Raw genomic sequence first — 13,057 nt, 5'->3', positions numbered from 1 at the left:
CCTCAGCCTTCCGAGTAGCTGGAACTACAGGCACGTGCTACCACGCCTGGTAATTTTTTGATTTATTGTAGAGATGAGGTCTCGCCAAGTTGCCCAGGCGGATCTCGAACCTGCGGCCTCAGGCAATCCACTCACCTCAGCCTCCCAAAGTCGTGGGATTACAGGCTGAGCCACCGAGCCAGGCTGATTCAAGAGATTTTTAAGGAATCTTTTTGAATGTATAATAGTGAAGAACACAGAGTCATTGACTTAGGTGTCCGGCTAGGAAGACGGATTTGAAAATAATGGGGCCACTCCCTAAAATAGGCAATTTTGAATGGCCGAGAGTGGGACCTGGTCAGGGAGTCCAGGAACACTCTAGGCTGCCCGCGCGGATTGTCAGCACCCCAGTTAGGCTGAGGTCCCGCGGCACCACTAGGCGATGGTATTTAAGAGATTATGGCATCTGAAGCCCACAGTGTTAAAAAAAATGGAACTTTTGTAATAATATTGAGGATCATTCCATTGATTTTCCTAGAAAAAGGATATCTAATTTCACTAGTAAGAATATGAAGGACGTTAAGAAATCTCCAAAACAGTTGGCTGCTTACATAAACACAACAGGTGGACAAGCTGTGAAAAGCCCAGATAAACTATGGAAGGTGATCTATTGCAGAAAGAAAGTTCATCATCCCTTTCCAAATTCTTGTTACAGAAAAAAAATACCCTAGAAGCTGGGTCTGTGACATGGCAAAAAAAGAAAACGAACTGGTTTGTGCCGGCCACCAGCCTGAAAAATTGCACCATGATAATCGAACAAATTTGGTTAACTCTAGTGATTCTGGTTCTTTGCAAACAGAAAGTCCATCAAGAAAATATAGTGGGCTTTTTTCTGAGATTTCTCAGGACCATGAAACAATGGCCCAAGTTTTGTTCTGCAGGGATTTGAGACTGAATGTAGCCTTAACTTTCTGAAGAAAGAAGTATAAGTGACCTTGTAGCTTATTTGGTGAGGATAGACCTTGGAGTTGTGGTAGATTGCCTTCCTGTATTCACTAATAGTTTATAGGAAGAAAAACAACATATCTCACTTGGCTGCTATGTAGACTTCTTGCCTCTAATAAAGTCACTACTTAAAAACAAATTTGAAGAATATGTCATAGATGGTTTGAACTGGCTTCAAGCAGTCATAAAAAGGTGGTGGTCAGAACTATCATTCAAACCAGAAATTATAAATGATGGAAATATTCAGATTTTTAAAAGAACAATTAAGTGGATTGTGGGAACAGGAAAACTATCTTACTTTGGTTCCAGGATATACTGATAATGTAGCTAAGGTTGTAGATGCTTATTTATTACAGTTGCATTGAGAGATTTCATCTACTAAAGAGCACTGGGGTATTCAAAACATCCCTGGACTATATGATGTACAAAAAAAAGGTCTCGTCTGAGAACTGTAAAAGAAATCAAAAATATTTTTTCTTTTAAAAAGCCACGTAATCAAACCACTAATGACACTCTAATGATCTACTTCACATGGAAGTAGAAAAATATCCAAAAGGAGCAGCTTCAACTTCAATGAGGTGAAAGTGCACTATGAAGATTGTTTGCCTTTGGTGCATTTGGGATTTATATGGTTATTTGGTGACACTGTTTAAGAACTACTGGCTCTTAATGCAATCCTACATACAAATATAATTTATACTGTGTGAAAAAATAAGACAGGACTTATTACTAGGAACCACAAAGACCTATCATTAACTTTTTTAAGATTGTGTTTTATAAAAAAAAAAAAACACTTAAATGTGTGCAGCTATTTTTTTTTTTTTTTGAGTTGGAGTCTTACTGTGTTGCCCAGGCTGGAGAACAGTGGCATGCTCTGGGTCACCGCAACCTCCATCTACTGGGTTGAGGCGATCCTCCTGCCTCAGTCTTCCAAGTAGCTAGAACTACAGGCATATGCCACCCCACCCACTAATTTATTTATTTATTGTAGACATGAAGTCTTGCCAAGTTGCCCAGGCTGGTCTTGAACCCGTGGGCTCAGGCAGTCTTCTCACCTTGGGCCCTCAAAGTGCTAGGATTACAGGCGTGAGCCACTGCACCCAGCTGCAGTTATTTTTTTATTTTGAAGACTGAAAGTTAGCGAAAATCAGTATTAAAATTTTGCTCACACTGAGATACCATGTATGCAAAATGCCCTAATTAGTAACTAGCCAAGGTGTTATATTATGATACCGATATCTGTGTAACAAAATTAAAACCAACCATGGTTCTGGCATGATGAAATCATAGAATTAAATCAGGGGTTTACATTCATGTAGAATGTTGGTGAAATGAATTCCACATAATTTTTTAAACTTGAGAATACTTTACTATCTCTGATTTTTTTGCCTGAATCATGTCATGCATGTATGTGTTATCCCCATCTAAAGAAAAAGCTGAATATGTATTTGTATGAATGCTTGACTGGAAATGTCCATGGCATTGGCTAATTTATATTCACTTTTTATTGAGTACAGATTTCTAATATTTTTACTTCTGTATCATTTAAACTTTTTTCATTTGAGTAAATTCACTAAATAGTTAAATAAACAAACAAACATACAAATAAATAAATAAAATAGGTAACCCACAGGGTTTGGGGGAAAATTGAGTTGTTTTGGGCATTTCAGTTTGAGATGCATGTGGTACTGACCATTTGGTGAAGATCAACCCACACACCTTCTATAGAAATGGATCCTATGTACAGCAGGTCTTCCAATGTTGGTTGTTTCTTTCTTTTTTTTTTTTTTTGAGTTGGAGTCTCACTGTAGCCCAGGCTGGAGTGTAGTGGCATGCTCACGGCCACTGCAGCCTCGACCTGCTGGGCTCAGGCAATCCTTCCGCCTCAGCTTTCCAAGTAGCCGGAACTACAGGCGCAAGCTACCACGCCCTGCTAAATTTTTTTTTATTTATTGTAGAGATGAGGTCTCGCCAAGTTGCCCAGGCTGGTCTCCAACCCGAGCTCAGGCAATCCTCTTGCTTCAGCCTCCCAAAGTGCTGGGATTACAGGTATGAACCACCGTGACTGGTCAACTATCGTTTTCTTTTACGGTTCATGAGAAAAAAAAAAAAAAAAGAAAAATCAATTCCCATCTGGGGCCACTGTCTGTGTAGAGTTTGCATGTTCTCCCCACGTTTGCCTGGGTTTCTATGCGGGTACTCTAGTCTCCTCCCACATACCAAAGATATGCACTTTTGGTTCATTGGCGTGTTTAGATTTTCCGGGTCTAAGTGGATGCGTGTGAGTAGCCCTGCGACAAAATGGCGTTCTGTCCCGGGCTCGTTCCCAAGTCCTCTGAGCAACCAGGATAGAGTCTGGGCACCCAAAACCCTGAACTGGAATAAGTATGTCAGAAGATGAATGACTGATGACAAATAATTGGAAGATAAAAATTCATAAACTCTATAATAATCACACACACGCACAACAAACAATGCAGTATGAAAGAGCTCGTGAGTCGCCATATTTGATCCTTTGCTTTTGAGCGGCACGGTAGTAGGAATTACCCTTTCAATTTTCACTTGGCAAACATTCATTCTTTAATTTAACCCACTACCATCATAACAGAGGTCACTCACTGATGCACCAAAACTGGGGTAAATAATTATCTAACTTGTTTTTATCGATCTTTCTCAAATGTATGAATAGCTCACATTTATTTCAATGTTAAATATTAGAAGTGTTTGGGATCTTTATTTAGAAGTGTGTCGGTGTCCGTGTGACCAGAAATATGCTAATGAAACTTAACTCTAGTTCATATCCATTAGTCTGTGGTAAAACTGGTTTAGTTATACAGTGTTTTCCTTAAAGTTGCAGTTTCCAGGAGCCTATGAACCACATTAAGTGAGGACTCACTGTATAGGAAATAGAAAGCTGTAGGTAGTAGTGGAAGAAGCCGGGATTATGGCTATGATCGATCACAGGAGTAGGTAGAAGAAGAGGGGCCAAGGATAGAACACCAACCTGAAGGAGAAAGGAGAAAGGAGAAGATGGGTATAGAGTTCAGTGGGTTAACATAATGAATGAATTTCAGTGCCTACTGCATAACAATGAATATCTTTGAATAGAAAAGGGGGGGGAAAGAAGCAAACAGATGGATTGAAGAATTAGGAGAAAATGTGTCACAAAACAGGACCCGCAAATAGTAAGGAGTGGAGCTGTAATTAAAACCTAAGTAGTTCAACTCCAAAGACAGAGCTCCTAACCACTGTGTGTACTTTTACTCTTGCAGAGAAGCTACCCAAGAAAGAGGACCATTTAGAATATAATTAAAGGTTATCAAGAGGTAAGTAAGATTGATATAAAGTTTTAGATTGGAAGCAGGAAGTTGAGGGACTCTCAGTTTCCTTTTCAACATCCTTTTCCTAGGCCTACCCTTTAAATATAAAAATGATCATGTTCCTTTTGTTTTCTACATGGTTTAAAACGGAAGAACTTCTGGGTATATATAGTCGACCTTCAAATGAGTGCGATTTTATTTCTGCCCAAGGTTAGTCTGGGTATTTAACTCCCTTATCAGAAACTTATCAAAAAGTTTCAAGTTGATGACACTTAAACTCAAATTTCTTACTGCCAATGTTTTAAAATAAAAACTTAAAGAACTGCAGAAACTAAGCTGTATTTCTACTTACTAACATGGGAATATGTCCAACTTATACCGTTAAAGTTAAAAACAAAATAAAACATCTTGATTCCACTTCTGAAAATAATGGGTATTACACCTCTGGCATCGAAAACATCGGGAATAATATACTTCAACTTATTGGCAGGGTTCACCTCTGGGGGGATGTGATTATGGGCATCGTTCACTCTATAATTTAGAATCTTTATGACCACGTAGTAATTGGGAGGGAGGAAAAAAGGTTTTGACCCGCTATAAGCAGATGTCCTGTCTTTCTGCTTGACCGAGTTCCAGAAGAGCGGATCATATTCACGGTGCATTACAGTAAACAGTAGGGCTCTAAGCTTCCACAACAAACGAATGAATTAATCAACGAATAGGAGTCTTGACAATCTCACAAAACCGTTGAGACAGACAGACAGACACACACACGCATGCGATTTTCAGTTAACGCGCAATATAGACCCACAAACTGTAAGGGGCCTTGGAGGCCAGTTACTTCCACGTTCCTCCTTCCTTCGGCCTAAATTACGATTTAAAGAGTCCGATTACTATCGAAAGCGTACCGAGGGAATGCAAGTACGGCTTTCGCCAGTAGTCCTCGCTAACATTAGTTCACTCTTGCCGTGGCAAGAAGTCCAAGGCTGGGCAACAGAATTGGAGTCGGCCCTGGTCGGCGGTGGCGTGTTTCGGGGGAGGCGAATCCCGCCAGCAACGAGCAGCGGTTGAGACCGTTACTCACCATTCCTCAGGACGCCAAGCTGGGGCTGGCGGAGCACCGAACTGAAGAGCATCTGGGCCGCAGGAAAAGGCTCGGCTAAGAGAAAAGCCGTGGCGATGTCCCCAAGTGCGGCAGAAGCTGCAGCTTGCTCCTCACACGACACGACTCGTTATCGCCTCCAACTCCCGCCACTGTAAGCCCCGGCCGCCAAACTCCGCGCCAAACTGACGTCACGCTCTCTGATTGGCTCTCGCCGCGGCGTCCGGGCGCCTCAGAGTCACTTCCCCCCTCAGATCCCCGCCTCCTTTTCTCCCAGCCGCGGGAACCTAGAGTCCGAGAGCGCCCTGAGCGCCTGCGCGGGGGGCCGCCGAGGCGCCGGCGAACCGTGGGGTGACCAGGGCGCATGCGTAACACGGCTTGACAGCGCGCGGAGGAAAAATCTGCACGAAGGCGGCGGGAGAAGATGGCGGCTCCGTGGCAGAGTTTGCAATCTTTCTGACTAGGCTGTTCGAGTAACTCTTTAGGTCATGGCGTCAAACTCAACTAAGTCCTTCCTGGCAGATGCTGGCTATGGCGAACAGGAACTGGATGCCAACTCTGCCCTTATGGAATTGGACAAAGGTACCCGAAAGAGCGGGCTGAGCGGGTGATGCGAACGTGGGGGGCAGTGGCGCCACCAGGTGGTGGTAGCCTCGAGCGAGGCGGGGGAGGCGCGTGCGCGTAGCTTCGCTGGGCGGGGCGTGCCTGTGCCTTCGCAGCAGCCAGCGTTTTGGCCGCCGCGGGAGGATAGCGGGAAGATTGCCAGATTGCCGGCTTGGCTTGACACCAGCTGAGCGAGTAGCGACCTCTAGTGAGGGGCTCGTTTTCACCACTCGAGGACACAGTCCCCGATTTTCCAAGCAGTGAAAGTGGATCGTTTATAAAAACACTAAGTGGGAATTGTGAGGTTGTTTTTCGTTTCGCTCCGTTGAGACCAGATCCGCATCAGGAGTGCAGAATAGTAATTTTGCACGGACTTCACAGCGATTCGTTTGATTTCCGTAGCTCTGTTACCCGTGGGTTACACGACAGGTTAAATACGTCCGAAAGCATGGCCCCTGCTCGTTCTCTGCGAACAAGTTCCACAAGTTGTGTTTCCTAACCGGAAACTGCTTGGTGTCGAAGGAAGGGGCTTTGGGGTTACTGAGTTAAATTCCAATTCTGCTTATTTTGTGATTAACTTAATCTAACCTCGGTTTCTTGTCTGCGGAGTGGGTACAGTACCATTGAGTTGGCAAATGTGTTAAGTGATATAATGGCATGCAAAAGAAGCATTTAGTAAGGGCGGAAGACACATTTTACTCAGATATGGATACGGAAGGCAGGGGCGGAAATTTGTCGGTAAAGAACTCGAGTATTAATTTGAAACCTTTGTTTTAGTGTATTTTAATGATTTTTTTTACTGTACGGGAAACATTTTGTCAGCTCTGGTACACACTTTAATTTGGTTAACTATAGCCAGTGTATGGAGAATTGGACTAGGAGTCAGAAGGCTCTGTCGTTAAGTCCACTTTGAGCCACTTCCCAACTTTCTGATTTGGACATATCTGTTAACTTTTTGGGATTCTTTTGTTTGTTTTTTAACCTATAAATCTTTTTAGTGGGTTGATCTAGATAAGAGTTTCTCGGGCTTTTAAAAAAAGCTTTTATCACCTTTTGATAAACATGAACATGTCATAACACTCCAATTGGATATTCCTTTAGTTGAGTCACAATATCTTTTTTTTTTTTTTTTTTTGAGTTGGAGTCTCACTCTGTCGCCCAGACTGGAGTGCAGTGGCCACTCCCGGCCCCCGCAGCCTCGACCCGCTGGGCTCCGGCGGATCCTTCTGCCTCAACCTTCCGAGTAGCTGGAACTACAGGCGCGCACTACCACGCTCGGCTAATTTTTTTTATTTTTATTGTAGAGATGAGGTCTCGCCAAGTTGCCCAGGCGGGTCTCGAACTCACAGGCTCAGGCAATCCACTCACCTCGGCCTCCCAAGGTGCGGGATTACAGGCTGAGCCACCGAGCCCGGCCGAGTCACAATATCTTTAGTATTATTCATCCCCATCAACCAAGAAAATGAAGTTGAATTTTTTTTTTTTTTTTTTGAGTTGGAGTCTCACTCTGTCGCCCAGACTGGAGTGCAGTGGCCGCTCCCGGCCACCGCAGCCTCGACCTGCTGGGCTCTGGCGATCCTTCCGCCTCAGCCTTCCGAGTAGCCGGAATTACAGGCATGCGCTACCACGCCCGGCTGATTTTTTTATTTATTGTAGAAGTTGAATTTTTTATTCTCTTACCGAATCTATAGGTTTTATTCTCTTCTGAAATATACCATTACTATTAAATGTGTGTTTTTGAACACTGTAATCTTTTCCTCCCCATTTGGATACGTTCCTTCATTTCCCAGGGAGAGTTTCAGGTCCAGATAATATCTAATATCCCAACCTTTCTAAGGACATCTACCACTCTGGTACAGCTGAGCTTGTCCCATGCTGACACTAAAAGAGTGAATGTAGAACAGGGATCAGGATGGGACCCTGAAAAAGAATTCTAGAATTGTTCAATTCCTAAAACTTTGCAATTGTAAGAAAAAAAATTTTTCCTTAAAAGTTGAAATGGAAATATTTTATATCTGTAAAAAATAAATTAGATGACAGTAGATATAAAGCATGTGATCATGTTCGATCCTCCCAGCAATGCCCTAGGGAGTGTTTTACAGATGTGTCTTGGGCTCAGAAAGACAATTTGTACAAGATAAGACCAAAACTCTTGTTCTTTTTCACCTCACTGTACAATATTCCTAAAAGTCAGTATTCATAAACTAAAATTAGTTTGTTTAGAATCTGAATCAGTATTCTAGGTGCATATGGTATGGCATGATATTGCATACATCTCACCTTGTACATTTACACTTTCTGAAATTTGAGGGAAGGATGCTTTATATTATTAATGCATCATTACTTTTCGCTGTCATTTCAGGTGTTTCTATTTCTTCTTTTTAAATATAAATTTAAGGTTTTGGCATGATCAATTTTTTAACTGATGGGTTATTAGTTTATCTTATAATGTGTGGTATATACTACTTTTGTTCATATTACTACCCCCCCCCACACCTTTTCTTAATAAGTAGACTTCAAGATGTATATGTGTTATGGTTCAATTTTAAATCATCCTCATCACTTAACTAAAACAAATATATGTAACAAATTCTCCTAAATTGTTTATTTATTTTAATGCTTTAATAATGGTGTGATTTTTCGTGGATGTTAGTCATACTGATGATTGCTTAGCATCTTTTGAACACTCTTATTATGCTTGAAGAATGTCTCGCATCATGAGCCCTGTCTTACCAGAGTGGAAGCAAAACTACCTAGTTTCTCTTACAAGAGTGCAGGATCTGAAAAAAGGACACTCCTCCTTTACACCAATTTAGAGTTAGAGATGCAAAGAGGGAGAGTTGAAAACCGCACTCAGAGTTCTCTCTCTGCCCTGGCAACAGCAGTGGCTGCCGTGTTCCTAGTGTATGGTAGCAACAGCAATGGCTACAGTATTCCTAGATGTATATATATCGTGTCTCCTAGCAACAGTAGACTTCCTCCATCCAATCAATTTGGCAGTGTGGTATTAGATGTTCCTAAAAAATTTAGCCTTAAAAATGACTCTTAGGCTTTTAATAAACTCATTTTCTGCCTAATCAGCCAGAGTTAGCTTCTTTTGCTTGTAGCTAAGACAGATGTTGCTTGGAGATTTGTGCTGTTTTGAAACTTTAATATGTATTCTAAACCCCAAGTTTATCATAATTTATGTTATTTCTCTTAAATTCCCTGGAATTTGTCATACCTCAGAATTTCGCCATTCTGGACTCACTAATTCAAACATTCCATTCCTGAGTCTTAATCTACATCCTTTTAGTTGCTTGCTAGTGATGTATTTAGCGTTATGGTTAGGACCATAAACTCTTGAGCCATAATGCCTATCTTTGAATCACAGCTCTGCCATTTATTAGCTGTTGTTTCTTAGGCAAATTGTTCAACTGTTCTTTGCCTGTTTCCTTATCTTTTGAATGGGGCAAATAATAGTGCTTAATTTTTGTGATTATAGTGAGATTTTAATACATGTAAAGTGCTTAGTAAAGTGGCAAAAAGTAAGCACTTAATATGTATCGTTATCATCATTATTGTGATTAATGGCTATTTTGACCATTCTTTATTTTTTTCCAGACCTTGGTATATCACCTCTCTGCTTTTCTACACCTGTTTTTACTTCTTTTTTCAGCTTATATTTCATGTCTCTTATTTTATTCATTTACTTTCTTATTACTTTAAATTTTCATTCAGGGTTCTATTCCACACATAACGTATCCAAAAGCAGTCGAAAATTTCTGGAAAAAGTCATGCAGTAGGGTATGTAGCTATCATCATAATTGATATCAAACCCAAACTGACCTTTAACACAGACCTATAATACTACAATGCTTCTTCAGTACTACTATGTTTCTTCCCCTGAAGATACTCACACCTTCTTCAGTAACATTTCAGAAATTAAAAAAACAGAAATTCTGGGTTATATGTGAAGTATAATTTCTTTTTTATTTATTTTTTTCTTTCATGAAGTATCATTTCTAAAACTTGACAATATATTAAAAACCTTTAAGAACATTGTGGCTGTCAGATAAAACCAATGAGAGGACCAGATTCAACAGCCTACTAGTTTTTTAACTCCAGTATAATCAGTGTGAGCAGGCCGGTCAAACAAGTTATCAAGTGGCAGAAGTTAGTTTAAGGATCCAGGTACCAGCCTCTCAAAGCAAGTAAACAGATGCCTGGGCCACTGCCCCAGAGATTTGGTAGATTAGGAGTGAAACCCTAGCATAGGTATTTTTAAAAAGCTTCACGCTTCACAAATGTTTCTGATGCAGTACCAGAGCTAAAAACCACTAGCCTAGTTATTATTCCTTGCATAAGTGCAAAATAAGTTTGGAATGATGAATGGTTTTACTACTGCCAAATGAATTTTGAATGGATAAGTGATTTACAGAAAGCCTATTTTAGTTCCCCCATCTACTTGCATGCTGCCACTGAGTTAAGTACTCAACTCCATGCACTGAAAAGGAGAAGAGATCTGTTTTATTTGTTTGTTTGTTTGTTTGTTTTAGGTGAAAGAGTACAAAGTAAAATGTAGAAACGGGAACTACATTCCTTCTCCATAATCTTATATCTAGTCTTATCAGTAGTGTTCTTACAATCAGTGATCTTATGACCAGGACATGCTTCCTCAAGTCTGTTGTCGCAAGCAATGGAAATAAAATGTGTAACCCCTCTTAGACCAGGATCTGATTGTGCTGAGCTTCTGTTTTCTAATGCTTGTCCTATATGGGATCGAAATTGGCCTAGAGTAAGCAAGATGAATACCATATTACCCCAGCCTTGGATTGTTGTTAATTAATAGACCTATCAAGTACTTCTTTCTTCCTTCACCTTAGCTCCTGTCCCTCAGAGCCAGCCTGGCTTCTCTCTTCCTCTCTCTTAAGGAAGGCTCTTACAACAGAAAATACAAAGGAGATTTATGATTCTTTAGCTAATTTACCCTGATGGCCCTGTTATAGATTTTTTCTACTTTACCTTGGAGGGAAAAAAAACTTGTGTCATTAGAGAAATCAAAACACTTTCTGGCTACATTCAAAATTTTCTTTGATATATTTTGAATCAGCAAGTTTAAACTAATCAATATGGTCTGTGGTTCTGTTTTTCAGGGAAGGGTGAAACATGATCATATTCTGTCGAGGAGACTCTCTGTACTTGGGCTGCTTCCTACTTGGCCTTTTTCATCCCAACCATGATGAATTCATTACAAACAGAAATTTATGATACCTCAATTCTAACTCAACTACTGACATTGAGAAGAGAGGGAAGAAATCCAGTTACTATGGATTTTCTCGACAACCTCTTCCCTCAGCATACACAGAAGCACACATCTGTTCCTTTTCTGTTCTCCTTCCCTCCATCCTCAGCCTTGCTCTTCCTCTTTTCTGCCCTGTGTGTCCCTTGACTCCTTTTTCCGCTAGGCCATTAGAAAAGCCTTTAAGGCTGCAAGAACCACTGCCAGTGACTTAAAATAATCCTCTTGGTACTGTGTTTGGTAGGAAGAAGACTCCTAGAGCTTCTGTGACAATTCTTTGCGTAGGGGGGAGGGGAGAGGAAGAGGAGGGAGCAAGTGAAGGAGAGATGTGTGCTAAATAACTCAATTAGAAATTTTAATTAATTTTCCCATAGAAACTTTCATTGTAAATGGTTATTAGGTCCCACGGTGCTATGAGTTCTGATAGTGGTATTGTTTTCCTATGAGGAAATATGTTCTAAGTACTAAATAGCTAACATGAGTGCATTTACTGAATGTCGTCCATTAGTAAATTGTAGAAATTACCTGTGCAGGTTTACTTTATCATTGTCTTTTGTATAAAACATTGTGGCAACTAAGAAAAAGCCTTCAGGTTTCCTTTGTCATTTTTAACAATAAGCAAAGGTTATGACAGATATTCTAGGGCACTTATTCCTTGTACAGAGAATAATAGCATTTTGTGAATGGTAAACTAAAAGTAGACATTTGAAGTTGATGCTATTAAATTCTTTTTTTATTTTTTATTTTTTATTTGGAGTCTCACTCTGTCACTCAGACTGGAGTGTAGTGGCTGGTCCCAGCCACTGCAGCCTTGACCTGCTGGGCTCCGGTGATCTTTCCACCTTAGCCTTCCAAGTAGCTGAAACTACAGGCACACGCTACCATGCCCGGCTAATTTTTTTTATTGTAGAGATGAGGTCTCACCAAGCTGCCCAGGCAGGTCTCGAACTCGCGGGCTCTGGCAGTCTACTCACCTCGGCCTCCCAAAGTGCTGGGATTACAGGCTGAGCCACCGAGCCCGGCCGATGCTGTTAAATTCTTATCAAGGTATTCATTCTTAAGGAATTTTAAAAAAAATTTTGTTCTGGTGGTTGTTTTTTATTTTTAAAATTGGGTTTATTGAGGTACAGTTTGTATCTGATAAAATTCACCAAATGTATGTAATCATGAAACCACGACCATAGGCAAGATATAAAACTTTTCTTTTACCCCAAAAGCTTTCCTTGTGCCCCTGTCTCCTCTCTCTAGATTTGGGCAACCACCAATCTTGGTTTTTTTTTTTTGTCCCTATAGTTTTGTCTCTTTCAGAATACTATATAAAATAGAATCATAAAGTAAGCATGTAGTCTTCAGGGTCTGGCTTCTTCCACTCAGTATAATGATTTTGAGACTGTTTTATGTTGTTAAAATAGAGATGGTCAAAGTATGATTTCACAAATCACCTGACTTATTGCCATACAAAGAGATTTTTTTTCCTTTCTCACAATGTTTAGAGAGGGAGAATAACGAGCACATCTCACAGAGAACACGCTCAATAAACAGGGTACATTAAACCATGTAGTGAATGAGTTCCTGTTTCATTTAGAGTCCAGTTATTAAAGTCTAGTTGCTTATTTAGGATGAAAGCAGACCTCTATGGATGTAAGTCTAATAGAAGTTTGAGATATCCCTTTTTATTAGGGGTCCTTGGTGTAGAGACTTTCTCCAACACAGTGGCAAGTCACAGTGACATGCAAGGTTCTTCAACATAAGGATTTTTGACACTAG

The 13,057-nt window shown here is 40.6% G+C and overlaps 2 protein-coding genes and 1 pseudogene across 7 annotated transcripts in view; 2 read left to right on the top strand and 1 right to left on the bottom strand.

The window, feature by feature from the left end:
• Positions 1-6,061, bottom strand: part of DTL (denticleless E3 ubiquitin protein ligase homolog) — a 55,445-nt gene extending 49,384 nt beyond the window's left edge. For 2 of the 3 annotated variants that reach the window (XM_008049139.1, XM_008049140.1), the window contains exon 1: positions 5,389-5,779. In XM_008049139.1, the coding sequence (XP_008047330.1) occupies positions 5,389-5,440 (52 nt within the window). In that variant the 5' untranslated portion in view covers positions 5,441-5,779. Of the gene's footprint in view, positions 1-5,388 lie in introns of all 3 variants that reach the window. The other variant, XM_008049138.2, reaches the window with a different exon arrangement.
• On the top strand, positions 439-1,349 carry LOC103250543 (annotated as a pseudogene).
• The window catches only part of INTS7 (integrator complex subunit 7), an 88,989-nt gene continuing 81,603 nt past the window's right edge, over positions 5,672-13,057 (top strand). For all 4 annotated transcript variants that reach the window (XM_008049141.2, XM_021708083.1, XM_021708081.1 and 1 more), the window contains exon 1: positions 5,672-5,988. In XM_008049141.2, the coding sequence (XP_008047332.1) occupies positions 5,895-5,988 (94 nt within the window). In that variant the 5' untranslated portion in view covers positions 5,672-5,894. The remainder of the gene's footprint in view (positions 5,989-13,057) is intronic.

This window comes from Carlito syrichta, unplaced genomic scaffold (assembly GCF_000164805.1).
Source record: "Carlito syrichta isolate Samal-C Ts95f unplaced genomic scaffold, Tarsius_syrichta-2.0.1 Scaffold130587, whole genome shotgun sequence".
Classification (NCBI taxonomy): domain Eukaryota; kingdom Metazoa; phylum Chordata; class Mammalia; order Primates; family Tarsiidae; genus Carlito; species Carlito syrichta.
This window is presented reverse-complemented; position numbering and strand designations above follow the sequence as displayed.